We start from the raw sequence: 17,521 nt of genomic DNA, 5'->3' as shown, positions 1-17,521 counted from the left end.
GCTGGGAAGCACGCACTTCGGCACACTCGCCACCACACCACTCACACACGGGGTCGCACTCACACCTTGCACCACACACACCGGGACAACCACACTGGGGATCAGTGCCACCACAAGGGGTTCCGGGGCCTCTATACCCCCCAAGCTCTCCATGCACCCGTCCGCCTCACTCATCCCCTCTACCTCGCAAGGCTCGACCGAACCCACCTGGTCGTAAACCACTTCAAGGGGGCATACTCCCTCCCCTCGTTCCTGGAGGAGGCCATCCAGCTGCTTGCACCGGGTCACGAAACAGTCCGCCAGCTCCCCCTCATGGTCCTCCACTACCTCTGTGTGTATGTGTTCGTCTTCAACCCCGTCTGGATCGTGTAGTCTTCTCTCTATCATTACCATCTCCCGCGTCTCTCTTATTTCCGTCTGTTCCCTTGTTACCTCCCTTGTCTCAACTATTATTTCTTTTCTTCTTTCCGTCGTCACCTCGTGTCTCGTCTCACACTTTTCGGTCACCCCATTTAATTTTTGCCTCTCGGTCACCGTCACTTTTTCCGTCACCTTTACACTACTCGCCCAACACGTCCCCCGAATTATTTTCTCCTCACCCGGCTCCCTTGCGGGTCTGACAACTGTTGCACTTCCTCCAGCTCGTTCGCTCCCACACGTGGTGTCGCCATTTTGAGCTCCCCTGTTATTGCCAACATCCTCGCCGTGCCCGCCTGCAGGCTTCGGCCTATCTGCTTCATCTCACCCCGCATTTTTTTCATTTCTTCTTTCATTCCGTTTTTCATCTCGTTTTTCATTCCTTCCATTTTGAGTGCGTTTCCATCCATTTTCGCATTCATTTTGTTTTCCATTCCGCTCATTTGTTGCGTATTTCCATCTATTTTTGCCAACAAAACCATTAATAGCTGGCCCCTGTTAGGTGGGTCTGTGGCACTCGCTTCGCCATCATTAAGCGTGGATTCGCCGGGCATTGGGGAGGGAATTTGACGGAGGAGGGGTGGGGGGGTGTCATCCACCGCGGCCTCTGCCGCTGCGCCCATTTCGTGCTCTGGGTCCGTTTGTGGGGGGGGGGGTTGCTCCTGCACATTAAGCATTTCCTGCTCGGGGCTCTCATCCTGGGCCATGGATTCTACACATTCTACATCCATCTCTTATACCCCCGGCTCCCGCTCGCCTTGAGACTCCATCTTATTTCTCATAAGGGGTAACTTTTAATTGCTCGTAATTTGGAGGGAATCGGGAGTCGCTCCTCTCACCCCTGAACCGATTCCCCGTGAATTTAGCTTGGAGGCGGGGCGGATTTGAATCCCACTCCTGGCACCAGTGTTGCGAGGAGGGGGATGGGTTCATATCCCACGACCTGACGCCAGTGTTGCGAATTCGCGCCCGCCGGCGTGCGGACGGCCACGTAACTCGAATCGCAGCACGTCACCCACTAGACGGACAATTCTGTCGTGACCCTCTCGGACCAACGCCGGGAGCTAGTCACGGGTGGGCCTTTCGACCTCACCACAATCGTGCCAATCGGCCACCCGCGTAGGATAGGGTTGTTCGCCAAACTCGACCTACCTAAGTCCCCACGCGGATGGTAAACTAGGCGATCGTACCTTGCTGCAGGTCGACTCCGGATACGAGCCACTTGGGCGGCCCGTTCCATACTATCGGGATAACCGAGCGGTGTTATCGTCGACCTGGACGGTTCAGATTAATTACCGGGATGTTGCACCCACTACGGACCCCTTACGTGAAGCAAGATGGAAATTCAAACGAAGGAAAGGACGCAGCGAAACAGGGAACAAGTTCACACAAGCACGTTTATTCACACACACACACAGACCAGCACGGAAGGCACGTATTTACAGCCATACAATAATCAAAATGCACATATAACAGCCAAAACAAGAGTAACAATGCAGAGCTACAAGCGAATACGCGTACACACGGCAACACTTAAAACAATACTACTTGAGTCAGACTGGCGCCACCCATGGACATTCACACAAAAACCCCAAAGAAAAGAAAGAAAGAAGTCGCGACTTCCCTTTTGTGTCTGGTGAGTCCCTCTCCTGCGACCGTCAGCGTGGTCGCGCCTGGCCCCGACCTCTCTCGCGGCTGGCGAACCCTCTCCGGCACTCCCCGTCTGGACGCACAGGTCCACCTCGCAACGGGCGCTGCTGCGTCTCCCGTCCGTGCCTTTGTGACAGGGCCGCTCGCCAAGGCGCGGGCGCAGGACCTCTTCCCGAAGACCAACCAGACCACCAGCCAAGACGACGAAGAAGAGGCGGAAGTGGAAGCGCTCCAGGATGAAGAGGAAGAGGAAGAGACCAGCTCCAGACGAAGAGGAAGAAGAAGCGCTGACCAGCAAGAGGCTCGCCCGTGTCCGTCTTCTATCGCGCGGGGCTCCGCCCTTCGCCCTGCTCTGTTCTCAGCTCCACCTTCCTTCGAGAGGGTTCCCGAAAAGGGCGTTCCCTCACGCTTTCCCTCCACCCCGCTCCATGCGGGGGCCGGGGGAGTCAGTTTTTGGCTCTGGGCCAGAGGATTATTCCCCCAAAAAGAGGCCCCTCCTTTACATGACCTCTGACCTTTGACCTGCATCGCCCCTCCCCCACTCCAAAGTGCGGGGAAGTCAGATGGGAGAAACAGGCGGGAAAACCTGCGCATCCTCGCAGTTCCCTCCTTTGCGCCTTTGTTTGCCGTTCGGAAGCGGACGTAGTGGCGAAGATGTGGTAGCGTAGATGGTGGCGGTGGCGTGGTTGCAGTGTGGTTTGTGCTGTGATGGGGATGGCGTGGTTGTTGAAATGATGTGTGTTTGAAATAAAAGATAGAAAAAGAAAAACGCCTAACTCAAAGGATCGCAGCCTGAATGGATCACATAAATTCCCTCTATACAACGGGTTTGGGCTAACTACACATGTACCTATGAAGATATCTCACCTGAGGGTCCTGAATGGTGGTTTGCGAATTTCCACAGCCGTAACACTATCTTCACCAAAATCGATTCAATTTGTCCTTGCCATACACCCAACCTGTCCACCAAATTTTATCCAAATCTATCCATAATTTTTTTGAGACATGCTTTATATTAGTTTAGCCCAATCTCTCAATGGTGAAGAATCACTTAAAAAAATATCAGATCCGCATCCGGATCTTCACCAAAACCTAATCAGTTCGTCCTCGTCACACATTCAACCTGTCCACCAAGTTTCATCCGAATCTGTCCATTGTGATATCCTGTACACAGACAGACAGAAAGGGGTGAAAACATAACCTCCTTCACCTTCGGTGGTGGGGGTAACAACCAAGCAAGGTAGGAATGACACCACATTATGATTCCACAATACAACACCACAATCCTCTCATGGATTACCATCACAACATCTTTTGACATTTTGCTTTTGGTGTAGGATTGTGATGGATGAAGAAGAATAACAATGAAGAATGATGCCACATTCCACTTCTGGTTTAGCATCACAATATATTTTGACGTTGTTCCATCATAATCCCACAACAAATGTAAAATGGCAAAAGATAATGTTATGCTAAACCAGAAGAGGAATGTGGTGTCGTATTGTGGCATTGTAAAGTGGTGTCATTCCTACCTTGTTCGATTGATTTTTTTTGAGATTTTACCCTCCGTGTTTTTACATTAAAAATTTTTTATTTCAGTTTGAGTTCAACTCCTAATCAAGGTTCAAATACCACTTGAGTTCAATTCCATATCATAGATCAACTCCCTCCTACAGTTCAAATTTTAATCAAGGTGAAACTCCCACTTGAGTTAACTTCCATATCAGAGTTCCAATCCCAATCAAGTTTCAAATACCACTCAAGTTAACTTCCATATCAGAGTTAAAATCTCCCTACAGTTCAAATCCTAATCAAGGTTAAACTCCCACTGGAGTTAAATTTCATATCAGAGTTCAAATCCTCCTGAAGTTCAAATCCTAATGAAGGTTAAACTCCCACTAGAGTTCAATGCCATATCAGAGTTCAACTCCCTATAGAGTCCAAGTCATCAAGGTTCAACTTCCAATTTCGTTCAATTCCTCATCAGATTTCAACTCTAACTTGAGCTTGATTCTTCATCAAAGTTAACTTCCGTGTCAGAGTTCAACTCCTAATCAAGGTTCAAATACTACTACAGTTCAACTGAATCAATGTTAAACTCCCACAAGAGTTAAATTCATAGAATTCAACTCCTCCTGGAGTTCAAATCCTAATCAAGGTTCACCACTAGACTACTAGAGTTAAATTTCATATCACAGTTCAACTCCCTCCTACAGTTCATATCCGAATGAAGGTTCAAATACTAATAAAGTTCAATTCCATATCACCGTTCAACTCCCTCAAGAGAGTCCAACTCATCAAGGCTCAACTTCCGATTAAGTTCAATTCCTCATCAGGTTTCACTCCAACTAAAGCTTGTTTCTTCATCAGTTAAATTCCTTATCAGAGTTCAAGTCCCACAAGAGTAAATCCCTGTTGAGTACAATCCATCTTCAGGGTTCAACTCCTTCCTTGAGCCTAATTCCTAAGCAAGGTTCAACTCCCACAACATTTTAATTAATTATTAATCAAGGTTCAACTTTCTTATTCAGGTTCAACTCTGGGAATTGTGTTCAATCATAGTCTTCTTCTTTTACAACAACAATTATTCCCAAGTCTTTCACGAACCAGTCGGTCGGCTAATGGTCGAATAAGTAGTTAGGGCTGGAATTTGGAACGTATTCATGATGCCAGCAATAGCTCGCCTCCTCTTCGCAAAGGACACCATGGGATATTCAACGTCCACCAATCATTGCCGGCAGATAGGACATCCAAGTTTAACAATGATTCTGGAATTAATGTTATACTCTTGAGAAAGGTAGAAATGGCCAATTTGAAAAAGTTTTTGAAACTTTGAGAAGTCTCTTAATCTTAACAAGACAAGCAAATTAAAAAAAAAAACTTTTCAGACAGTTTTGGACATTGGGTACTGTTTGCATTGCCATATAAACCACAGGCTCATGATCTAGGGAAAAGTCTGAAATCCCCGATACCATTTGTGTTTGTCCATAGTGTAATAGAATATCCTTATAATTTGTGTAAAAGTACATTGATATCTCCCACTATCTTTGCTCTGCATATGATTTCTGTACAAACTTCTCCATGAGCCTTAAACCAATGAGAAAGAAAATAAAGTACTTTTTGGACAAGAAATGGAGATTTTAAACACAGGACTCACCCTGAAAGCATTCAATGAGCATTATTTCCCTCCCAGTGTCCCAGACTGGCTTGGGGGCTTTGACCGAAGTCATCTCGGTTCAAACACTCATTAAAAAGCTGAAAGAAAATAAAGATCAAGTCAATAAAAGTTACTTGGTGAATTAAAAAATCATAATTGTGAGTGATGCCGGCAAGCCCGTTCTTTGGAGAGTAAACGTCAATTGAAGTTCAAAGACACCGTGAGTGATCCTTTAATGAACCTGCAATTTCAAACCAGACTTTGCTTGACAGTTGGCAATGTAACAGGAACAGCTCAAGTATTTTCCTGCTCTGGTATTAGCTGATTATAGAGGTGTTGTGGTAATTGTGTTATAAAGTAGTTTCAAAATCAGCCCATATTAAACATGTATAAAAACCAGAATTAAATTTTAACCCAGATTAAAGTTTTATACAAACCTGGATTAAATTTCAAGAACACGAACACAGATTAAAGTTTAGTACAAACCCGTATTAAATTTCAACAACCCAGATTAAAGTTTAATACAAACCCGGATTAAATTTTAACACCAACAACCCAGATTAAATTTTAACAACTCAGATTAAAGTTTAATACAAACCCGGATTAAATTTTAACACCAACAACCTGGATTAAAGTTTAGTACAAACCCGGATTAAATTTCAACAAAAACCTAGATTAAATTTTAACAACTCAGATTAACGTTTAATGCAAACCTGGATTAAATTTTAACACTAACAACCCAGATTAAATTTTAACAACAACCCAGATTAAAGTTTACTCCAAACCTGTATTAAATTTCAACAACCCACATTAAATTTCAAGAACACGAACCCAGATTAAAGTTTAGTACAAACCCGTATTAAATTTCAACAACCCAGATTAAATTTTAACAACAACCCAGATTAAAGTTTAATACAAACCCGGATTAAATTTTAACACCAACAACCCAGATTAAATTTTAACAACTCAGATTAAAGTTTAATACAAACCCGGATTAAATTTTAACACCAACAACCTGGATTAAAGTTTAGTATAAACCCGGATTAAATTTCAACAAAAACCCAGATTAACGTTTAATGCAAACCCGGATTAAATTTTAACAACAACCCAGATTAAATTTAAATAACAACTCTGATAAAATTTTAATTTTAATACAAACCCAGATTAAATTTTAATACAAACTCAGATTAAATTTTAATATAAACCCAGATTAAATTTTAATAGAAACCAGATTAAATTTTAATAGAAACCAGATTAAATTTTAATACAAACTTGGATTAAATTTCAACAACAACCCAGATTAAATTTTAACAACAACAATCCTGATTAAAGTTTAATACAAACCCTGATTAAATTTTAACAACCCACATTTAATTTTAATAAAAAACTGGAATAAATTTTAAGAACAACCTGAATTGAATTTCAATAACAACCCTGATAAAAATTTAATACAAACCCGGAATAAATTTTAACAACTGGGATTAATTTTTCATACAAACCTGGATTAAATTTTAACAACCCAGATTAAATTTTAATACAAACCCGGATTAAATTCTAACAACAACCTGGATTGAATTTCAATAACAAGAACCCTGATTGAAGTTTAATACAAACCGGATTAAATTTCAACAACAACCCAGATTAAATTTCAACAACAACCTTGATTAAATTTTAACAACCCGGATTAAATTTTAACAACAAACTGGATTGAATTTAAATAACAGCAGCCCTGATTAAAGTTTAATACAAACCCGGATTAAATTTTAATATAAACCTGGGTCGAATTTTAACAACAACCCTGATTAAATTTTAACAACAACCTGGATCAGTTTAATAGAACAAATCTAATTAAACTTTAATAACAACAATCCAGATTAAAATTTGATGGATTAAAGTTTAATTTATAATGACATGGATTAAACTTTAATAACAACCCAGATAAAAATATCGTGGATTTAACTTTAATTTATATTAACGACATGGATTAAACTTTGATTAAAAAAAAACAATTCAGATTAAACTTCGAAACAAAACGCGTTTTAAACTTTAGTAAAAAGGCAGATTAATTATTAATGAATACCTGGATTAAAGTTTAATAGGTACCCAGATTAAACGAGGTTTCATTTGTAAGTAGGAGGAAGAGATTAAAAAAAAAAAACGTTAAATATCACGATTCGAGCTTTTCATTCCAAGGTGCGGAGATTGAACGAATTGATATTACATTTATTAAAAATCGAGTTAATTTATTGAAGAAATAAAACTTCTGCTTGAGTTGGAGGAGGCACGAGGTGGAGACACACCACACACAGGCTCACGCACGCACACACACACACACACACACGCACACACACACGCACACACACACACGCGCGCTTCCCGCAGCCGCCATCTTGGCACCGCAGCGATGGTGACAACACTTCCCTCTCTTTCTATCCGCTTCCACTCAATCCTTTCAACGTTGTTCTCACACGACTTCGTTTTTCTTCATTTTGTTATTTCCGTTTCACACTTCTGCGCCTTATCGGGTTATTTTTTTTCCCCTCCTCCCTCTTCCCCCTCCCCTCCATTCTGCCTTCGTCGCTTCGAGAAGCAGATTCCGCGGCGCTGCCGACGCCATTAAACCGGATGCTGCCGCTTCTCCTATCTCCTCATCCTCCCGTTGGTTTCCCTCCAGCTTTCCGCAACTCGAAACGACTATCTCCTCGCTTACCTCTGGTGCTTCTGTAGTTGCTTCTGCTTCTTGCGCTGCCACCTTGCTGGCAACGAAGCGTCGCAGTGAGACGAGGCAACATTGGCTGCTTGCTGTTTCCCTCCCTCCCCCCACCACCCCAATAACCCCCATCCCCCACGCCCCACCCCCACACATGGTGTGGCACGCGTCAGCAGATCATCGTCTTATCACTTCATGAACTTCTCTTTCACTCCAGTTTAAATGAATCCCCGACGTTTAGTGGTTAACCGCGTGTTTTAATCCCAAAACTTGAGGAAACGTGATGTGCGGGAATGGCGTCTGAGGCGAGTTGGGGGGACCCTCGAGATCGAGGTGGAGGGGAAGGTTTGGGGGGTGTGCAAGGAGGGTAGAGGTCAAGGGGTTGTGCAAGGAGGGTAGAGGTCAAGGGGTTGTGGGGACATTTAACGTCTGGAGTCGGGGTGTGGAAGGAGGTTAGAGGGTGAGGTCAGGTGGAGATGAGGTCAAGTGGAGGTGAGGTCAGGTGTAGGTGAAGTTAGGTGGAGGTGAGGTCAGATGGAGGTGAGGATTGGTGTAGGTAAGGTCAGGTGCAGGTGAGGTCAGGTGGAGTTGAAGTCAGATGGAGGTGAGGTCATGTGGAGTTGATAATTGGTGTAGGTGAGGTCATGTGGAGTTGAGGTCAGATGAAGGTGAGGATTGGTGGAGGTGAGGTCAGGTGGAGGTGAGGTCAGATCGAGGTGAGGATTGGTGGAGGTGAGGTCAGGTGGAGGTGAGGTCCGATGAAGGTGAGGATTGGTGTAGGTGAGGTCAGGTGGAGGTGAGGTCAGATGGAGGTGAGGACAGGTGGAGGTGAGGACAGGTGGAGGTGAGATCAGGTGGAGGTGAGGTCAGGTGGAGGTGAGGTCAGGTGGGTTCGTAAACAGTAAATTAAGGAGTAAAGGTAGAACTTGAGATTGAATCCGTGGGACTCGACTTCCGGTGAAACTTTCATCGATAATTGTAATATTGTGTCATCATTCCAAAGCAGTTTCAGTCACATTAAAGAGTTGGCAAGATTGTCAAGAGGCATCAGGTGCGCACACTCACCTCTGAGCCATCCAGCATAGGTTCGAATCCCGACCCAGCTCTAAACTGTCATCCTGGTGTCTCGCTGGCAGGGTGATTCATCACTGATGTGTGTGACGTCCCTCAGATGGACATTAAGCCGGGCGTCCCAACTACTGGCATTCGTTAGTGGACGTTTAAGATCCCACGGTGTCTTGCATGAAGAGTAAGCGAGTTATCACTGTGCCGTGAACAAATGAACTCGTGCTGCAGTCAAACGTCAGATCTGGCCAGCTGCTTCGTGAAAGACTTTGGCTAAACTTCAACCTTGGCAGACCACACAATTAAATAAAGGTGCGAATAAATTGTGGTGGTTGGGAGTAGTAGTCGTTACAGCCGTAATCGTGGTTTGAGTCACGTGGAAGTGTTGTACCTTCCAAGTACGAAGGTTTGAAGTTGTTACCTGGGGTGTGTTCCATTACCAATCAGCTTGCTAGCGCTCGCCAAGTGGCTTAAGCACTCAAGCAAGCGTGCCAACGAATCGGTTGATTAGGAACAGCCAGCTTGGCGAGCGATAACTAGCTGATTGGTCACGGGACACACTCCTGGAGACTGGAGAGAGCTCGCTTTCCCATGATTATAACTTGTAACACCTTTTCATCCACGACTATTCACAGGTGAACACTGGGAGGCGAGGTGGGGCAAGGGAGGGGGAAGGAGGGAGGAAGGGTAAAAGGAGATTTTTTTTAATGAATTAGGTGTGCAGGCAAATAACCAAGTTGAAGATGAAACCGAAGTTTGAAGGGATTAGAAGGAGGAGGGGAAGAAGAGAATGAAATGGCAGAGGGAAGTGGACTCCTCCACCATTGGGAGAACCTATGGAAACCATGGTAGAAGGCAGAAGATTAGCACAAAGATGTGGAAGAAGCATCGCCGGGTTGAGAGGAGGCCACTGGACTTGACATCGGCACCGGAGATCACAAGGTTCCACAGGACCTGGGACTAAGTCCAACCCCTGGCCACCACACATGCGTGCAGACAAGAGAGTGACACCGGGAGTCATGGCGATTGTGAGTGGTGGATGTTGCTCAGCATCCAGTGCAAATAATGGTGTGGACTTCAGCATTCTTCGGGGAACACAGGTTCGATTCCATTCGAGTATTCTGCGTGGGTGTTTCGAGTTCACAGACGACCACCCTAATGAAGATGATCATTTCGACCTCTCTCAATCCGCCCCTCCCCCACAGCACAACCCCATATAATCCTTTGGCATCCAATGTTGTGCAAAGACAAATACATTGATGGACAAGAACGATTTGTACCTCATACATCACACCATTACTCACGACTATCCTGAACTATACACTCCCTGAGTGCATATAGATACACTGCCTTCTGTTGCACTCAACTCTCCCCTTCCCCCTATACATAGGTACACAGACCATGGCCTTGTGCTACATCTAACCCCTCCCACTTCTGTGTTGGCAGGATGGCCTAGACGAGAGGTACGCATACTTTTGTTTTTGCATGCATAGTTGAGGCTCGTGAAAGCTCATACACTGAACGGATCAAGATGTAACAGGACGAAGGAACAATAGAGAGGGAGTGGGGGGACACCAACAGCAGAAGGCAAATATAGAGGAAGACTTGAATAAACAATGGGTGTGGGAGGGAATGGGGGGGGGGCAGAAAAGGAGAAGATGGATACTGAAGGAAACTCACAGGAGGGAAAACCTGGAAGGACCACTTGGAGGGGGTTGGAGGTAGAGAGAGGGGGGTTAGTGAGGGTAGAAAAGATAATTGCTTTGGATTGGATGAGATGGTGGTGATTCTGAGATGGTGGTGAACAGCAGCTGTCGTGAATACCTGGAGAGCAGAATGAGTTTGAAAAGAAAGTGGAAGTTTGTTCCATAGGTGAGAAAAAAAGAGGAACGAATGAGTGGAGGTGAGCGGTGATCCTGGATTTTGGTAGTTTCACCAGAAGGGTGGACCGTTTCACCTATTATGGTGGACCGTGTGCACCCGGCATTGATGGTGGACCATGTGCACCCGGCATTGATGGTGGACCATGTGCATCCGTGTGCACCCAGAGGGAGAGCAAAGCACAGAAAAAGCAGAGGGTGCAAGACCAGAGAGAAGGAGGTAGTAGACAGACAAACCATTGACCTGTCCATGATGGGAGAGTGATAGACTCAGTCTCAGCGTAGGAGATTCCAATGATCTTGAAAGCCTTGGTTTCCAGAGTCAATATATGAGGCAGAGGCAGGGGAGCCAGCCCAGAGGGGAGAGCAGTACTCCATCAAGCTGCAGATGTAGTCCTTGTATGTGGATAGGAGTTCAGGTGTTCCAAGGGTGTCTGTGCATGGGACAACGGGCCAACGGAAGGTGTCCAGTCGGCACCTGGCTATGGAGGCCATCCTTGAAATGTGATTTTCCCAAAAAGATCATGGCTTGATAATGAGACCCATGAGTTTGAACTTCCTCAAGAGTATTGTTTAAAAAGTAGATGGTGGGGGGATTGCCATACGGTCTTTTAAGATCGTGAGAGTGTGAGATTTGCAGGATTGAATGACATATTCCAAGTGTTTGACCAGCACGTAATTCTATCAAAGTCTGAATAGAACGGAGAGGCTGCAGCTTGCCAGTATGAAGGATAAGGGATGTCACGGCAGAGGGTGGAGTCATCACATAGATAAAGAGGATTTTGCAGTCAGAGAAATCATTGATGAAGATCAGGAATAGGATTAGGCGCAGAACCCTACCTTGGGCTTGACAGGGAGAGGAGATGAAAGGATTGTGCTGAGCACCACACCTTGACTACTGGAGTAGAGGAAGTCAGTAAGCCATGTGTGGAGTTGGCCTTGGATGCCATGGGCAGACAGTTTGGAGAGTAAGATGGGATGCCAGACTGTATCGAAAACACGAGATGTGTCCAGAGAGATGGCCCTGATCTCATGCCTGACGTTGAGGGCCTCCATCCATTGTTGGGAGAGTCGAATCAGTATGTTCAAGGTGGAGTGACCTTGTCTGAAACTAAATTAGTGAACTGAGATGAGGCCATTGGAGAAAAGGAAGGATTTCATATCACCTGCAATGATGGATTATATCACCTTGTTGGTGATTAGAAGTAAGCTAATAAATAGGTCTGTAGTTAAGGGGATCCGTTTTTACACCTTTTTTGATGTAATGCAGTGATGTTGGTGGATTTACAAGTAGATGGAAGATGACCTCGGACAAATGACAGGGTTAAAAGAGCAGAAAGAGGATGTGCAAGACCAGCAGAAGTTTTTGGTTTTTACGTGTGACGTGATAGTTGAAGATGAAATGGGATGAGTCTGTGCATGAGAGAGAGAGAGGAGACAGAGAGACAGAGAGAATTATTGTTTTTCATCAACACATTTTCTGAAAGCAGTTTCTGTAGAAGAATTCCCAAGCTGAGTTAACATCAGGAGCAGTGGACATGGGAGACCAGTCCTGAAGAGAGATGGCTGTGTGCAGTCCTTGCCAATCTGCTTGAGTGAACTGCCAGACTCGCCGGCATTGAGGCAGCTCTCTGAGAATAGCCAGAGAGACGTTAACTCCACAAAACAGAGATGTTCATTCGCCTCGAAGCTGTCTCGTATTGGCAGGGCCGGATTTTCCAATAGGCAACATAGGCCATTGGCTTAGGGTCCACCAGTAACTGGGGGCCCACCGGGGACTTGTGGGTTGTTTGATCGGCCAAGGAGTAGGCTAGTAGCGCTATATCTTGGCAAGAATGTTCCTTACCATCCCCATTACTAACTGTCAAGGAGAGAGGTCTTTCTCTACTCTATCTAGGGTGAAGAATTGTTGCGGGGCCGGGCGTTGGCCGTGGGCACGACCGCTGGATGGAGGCGCAAGTCGGCTCGACCGGAATTCAGATCATATTTCTCCGGAAAACTCCGGAGAATACGGGTCCTCTATCGGACCGAAATTCACCAATGGATAGACCACGTGGGGTAGGGTCGATTGTCAATTTCAATTTACCTAAAATACCCACGTGGTCCAACTACCGGGGAATTTCACCCTCGACGGAACTCGTACGAAAACGAGCTGCTTGGCGCGCTCGTTCCGTGTGCGATTCAGAGCGGTCCAATCGCCAAGAACCGTTGGTCCAAATGTCCCGTTAGGGCCGTAACAGCTTCTACTAATTCTCAATCACACGTCATGTCGAACCAATGAAAAACACAAAACGAGCTGATACATTGAACAAATAAGGGTATTTATTTACAATCGGCAGGGAGGGGAACACAAAGAGCAGAGTTAAACCGACTATTGAGAATTGCAATGCAGTCAATGTGCAGCCCAAAGCACTTGACAGTTTACTAATTAGATGGGCGCCACGCACGCGCGCACGCACGCACGCACGCACGCACGCACGCACGCACGCACGCACGCACACACGCACACACACACACACACACACAATCGGACCAAATGGTCTTTATTGAGACCTATTTCGGACCTGTCCGCCTCGTGCGATCTTCAAGGACCAGGTCCTCGGGGCCGAACTGGACCCCCAGCTCGATCCGGACGATCCAGGCGAACGTAGTCGGCAGGGTGAAGGCTGGCGGGAGAAGACACTCCGTTCGCAGACACTCTTCAGAACTCGTGCACAACCAGAACAACAGAACCATCGGAGAACCAACCAACGACGAAGAACGACTGGAGGACCAACCAGAGACCCAACAATGAATGTGCAGACCGTGCCTATATTTATACCCCCCTCTTCGGAAGGGGGGGTGCCTCCTCGAGAGAGGTCTTTCTCTACTCTATCTAGGGTGAAGAATTGTTGCGGGGCCGGCGTTGGCCGTGGGCACGACCGCTGGATGGAGGCGCAAGTCGGCTCGACCGGAATTCAGATCATATTTCTCTGGAAAACTCCGGAGAATACGGGTCTTCTATCGGACCGAAATTCACCAATGGATAGACCACGTGGGGTAGGGTCGATTGTCAATTTCAATTTACCTAAAATACCCACGTGGTCCAACTACCGGGGAATTTCACCCTCGACGGAACTCGTACGAAAACGAGCTGCTTGGCGCGCTCGTTCCGTGTGCCGAACTGGACCCCCAGCACGATCCGGCCGATCCAGACGAACGGAGTCGGCAGGGTGAAGGCTGGCGGGAGAAGACACTCCGTTCGCAGACACTCTTCAGAACTCGTGCGCAACCAGAACGACAGAACCATCGGAGAACCAACCAACGACGAAGAACGACGAAGAACGACGAAGAACGACGAAGAACGACGAAGAACGACGAAGAACGACGAAGAACGACTGGAGGACCAACCACAGAACCAACAATGAATGTGCAGACCGTGCCTATATTTATACCCCCCTCTTCGGAAGGGGGGGATGCCTCCTCGAGACCCTCCTTCTCTCACTGGCTGGTTTTGGCACGCAAAATCGCTTTGTCTCTCTCACTGGCCAAAACGGGCGGCAAGCTCCTTGATTGGCCCGGGGGGGGGGGGTGGTGACGTAATGCGGAGCCCTTTCCTCCGGTCGTGGGATCTGATTGGCCGGGCGACGGTCACCTCACACGTTGTACGCTGATTGGTCGAGGTCCGCCGCGCGGCTCCTCCCTGAACTCCGCCCCTTCCAAAGGACCGCCCCCCCCCAACAGGAAGCCGAGCAACATGTTTCTGCAGGGGCTCCGCCCACTGAGAAGGTTTGGCCTCGGACCCACAAGCAAGTAAATCCATCCCTGCGTATTGGGTTCGAAGCGCGACCAGCTATAAACTGTCATTTCGATGTTTCAGGCAGGGTGATCCATCAATATGTGCGCCGTCCCTGGGATGGACGTTAAACTGGACCTCTGGCCGTCTGCCGGAATTATTTGGTGGACGTTAAAGATCCCACGGTGTCCTTCCGCGAAGAGTGGGTGAACTTTCACCGGCACCTTTAAACAAATTACAAATTCCTACTCAGACCTAGAGAGGGCACTGCATCAATGGAAGCGGCATGTTCTCAGCCAATGATGGCACTCAGGATTCTTGAGCTGCATTAATGAAGAAGGAGAAGAAGAAGGAGACGACGGTGTTTGCAAATTGCCTTCTGCTGCACCCGTCGTGCCCCGAACACTTCATTCGTTCATTACTTTATTGTCTCCACCTGTGGGCCTGTAATGTCCGGGTAGCAGTGAGACACGGAGAGTCGTGAGGGTTGTTGTAACTGTTTATTGCGTTCCCGGATGCACACTACGACGAACCTCCAGCGGGCGCGAACAGCTATATGCATTGCAGACACGTGACTATTATCACAACTCCTCCACGCCCCCTCAACGCTCTATGCCAATACACCACAGGCCTACTGTGAGCGCGTTGCCTTCTTCCCTTTGTGTCACCTCAGTCTTCCATGAACCTCGATTTTGCGTTGAAAAGGGTTTATATTTGCCTTCACATCAATTTGAGCACGCGGTGTCGGCCATGTTGTCGTAGTTAGCAGCTTTTTTTCCGTTAATTGATCCATTTTATTTCGTTGCACACGTTATGGAAAGGAGTCATTCGGGGTGAGCTCCATCTGTAAGCGGCTCGCCAACCGACTTGCTTGATTCAATGCGCTCAAACGAAACGGGGCGCTCGGCACCGCTTAACAACATGGCGGTCTCAATTTAAACGATGCTGTCGTTTTCAGTTTTACTGGATCCTCTTGTGACAATTTCCCCAACTGGATTTATTGTGTTCGCAGCAGCTACAAAGTACGAGGAAGAGAGAAAGAAAGATAAACAAGGACAAATGTGTCCAAGAGCCGCGTCCTGAAGAAGAAGAAGAAGAAGAAGAAGAAGAAGAAGAAGAAGAAGAAGAAGAAGAAGAAGAAGAAGAAGAAGAAGAATAAGAAGAAGAAGAAGAAGAAGAAGAAGAAGAAGAAGAAGAAGAAGAAGAAGAAGAAGAAGAAGAAGAAGAAGAAGAAGAAGAAGAAGAAGAAGAAGAAGAAGAAGAAGAAGAAGAAGAAGAAGAAGAAGAAGAAGAAGAAGAAGAAGAAGAAGAAAAAGAAGAAGAAGAAGAAGAAGAAGAAGAAGAAGAAGAAGAAGAAGAAGAAGAAGAAGAAGAAGAAGAAGAAGAAGAAGAAGAAGAAGAAGAAGAAGTTCCGATATTTCGTCACGTGCCTTGAGGGAGCCAATAGCGAGACCCGTCCTGGACGATCGTCGTTCATGATGAGAAAATAGTATATTTACGAAATAACTCCACATTAAATGGAATAATCTTTAAATAATAACGTGAACTTTTCGAAACTTTAAAGCAAATGTCCGAATATATTTAAAAGTTCATGATAGACGCTCTCAAAGCGAGGATGTGTACAGGTGTTTAGTATTTAAGGAGATCCGGATCCTGTATATAAAACTAAAAGAGCCGAGTTCTCAAGGCTTTGTCTTCACAAGAAGAAGAAGAAGAAGAACAACGCCGAGCTCCCTTCGAGCCACGATCTCGCAAGCTTTTCTATGGACCCTACCATTGTGCATTTTAGGGGGGGAGCTCGCATGGAGAGTCAGAAGGAGGAGCCCCCTACCAAGCTTTTCTATGGACCCTACCATTGTGCATTTTAGGGTGGGGGGGAGTTCGCATGGAGAGTCAGAAGGAGGAGCCCCCTTCCAAGCTTTTCTATGGACCCTACCATTGTGCATTTTAGGGGGGGGAGCTTGCATGGAGATTCAGAAGGAGGAGCCCCCGACCAAGCTTTTCTATGGACCCTACCATTGTGCATTTTAGGGGGGGGAGCTCGCACGGAGAGTCAGGAGGAGCCCCCTTCCAAGCTTTTCTATGGACCCTACCATTGTGCATTTTAGGGTGGGGGGGAGTTCGCATGTTTTTCGATGTTGAAGAATTCGGATGAAAAGTCGAGTAAAAAATTAAAGTATGAAATGCACGTTTCAAGAATATTTTGAATATACAAATACAAAATGGAGGTTCATGGAAGTGTAAAGTAAACACACACCTCTGAACATTTCATTGGTTGTAGAATATCGTTTTGAATCCGACTACGGCGGCCATTTTCGCCAACATAACGAAGCACCTTTCTTAGTCGCTTGCTCCACTTGCCGAGCGGCTAGGCGAACGGCTTGCAAAGTGTTTGAATCGGAACGACTGGCTTGGAAAGCGACAGCAAGCTGCTTGCTAACGGAACACACCGCTGTTTTCTTTCTCGTCATTGCGCTGCATCATCATAAGGTGTGTTCAGTTCGATTTCTTGTAGAGCGCTCACCAAGTGGCTTAAGCACTCAAACAAACATTTCATCGGAAACCGTTGATGAGGAACGGTTTGTTTGATAAGCGCTAGCAAGCTGCTTAGTACCTGAACACACCCCGAGAAAGGTGTGAAAAATGAAAATAAAACGATTTTTCTGTTCATCTTCCTTTGGTTTGTTTTGTTTTTTTTTGTATAATTTCTGTTTTACTTTAAGCCATCTTTTTCTTATTTGCTTTTCTTTCTCCGTTTGGAGACGACGCAGTGCGCAAGGCTTCACTTGTTCAAAGAGAATATTGAGGTGTATATAAGTGTTTGGTCGTGGTTTTCCTTCTCGGTTTTTAAAAATTATTTTTATTTT

General features: G+C 46.1%; 1 protein-coding gene across 6 annotated transcripts in view; it reads right to left on the bottom strand.

The window, feature by feature from the left end:
- LOC147014482 (uncharacterized) overlaps window positions 1-8,076 on the bottom strand; it is a 29,290-nt gene extending 21,214 nt beyond the window's left edge. For 2 of the 6 annotated variants that reach the window (XM_085852465.1, XM_085852469.1), the window contains exons 1-2: window positions 7,935-8,075; window positions 5,225-5,322 (exon numbers count right to left, since the gene is read on the bottom strand). In XM_085852465.1, coding sequence (XP_085708591.1) covers window positions 5,225-5,297 — 73 coding nt within the window. In that variant the 5' untranslated portion in view covers window positions 5,298-5,322; window positions 7,935-8,075. Of the gene's footprint in view, window positions 1-5,224; window positions 5,323-7,934 lie in introns of all 6 variants that reach the window. The other 4 variants (XM_085852467.1, XM_085852468.1, XM_085852466.1 and 1 more) reach the window with 4 other exon arrangements.
- Window positions 8,077-17,521: the final 9,445 nt, after the last annotated feature.

This window comes from Eptatretus burgeri, chromosome 13 (assembly GCF_056783735.1).
Source record: "Eptatretus burgeri isolate ZD-2024b chromosome 13, Ebu_testis_v1, whole genome shotgun sequence".
Classification (NCBI taxonomy): Eukaryota; Metazoa; Chordata; class Myxini; order Myxiniformes; family Myxinidae; genus Eptatretus; species Eptatretus burgeri.
This window is presented reverse-complemented; position numbering and strand designations above follow the sequence as displayed.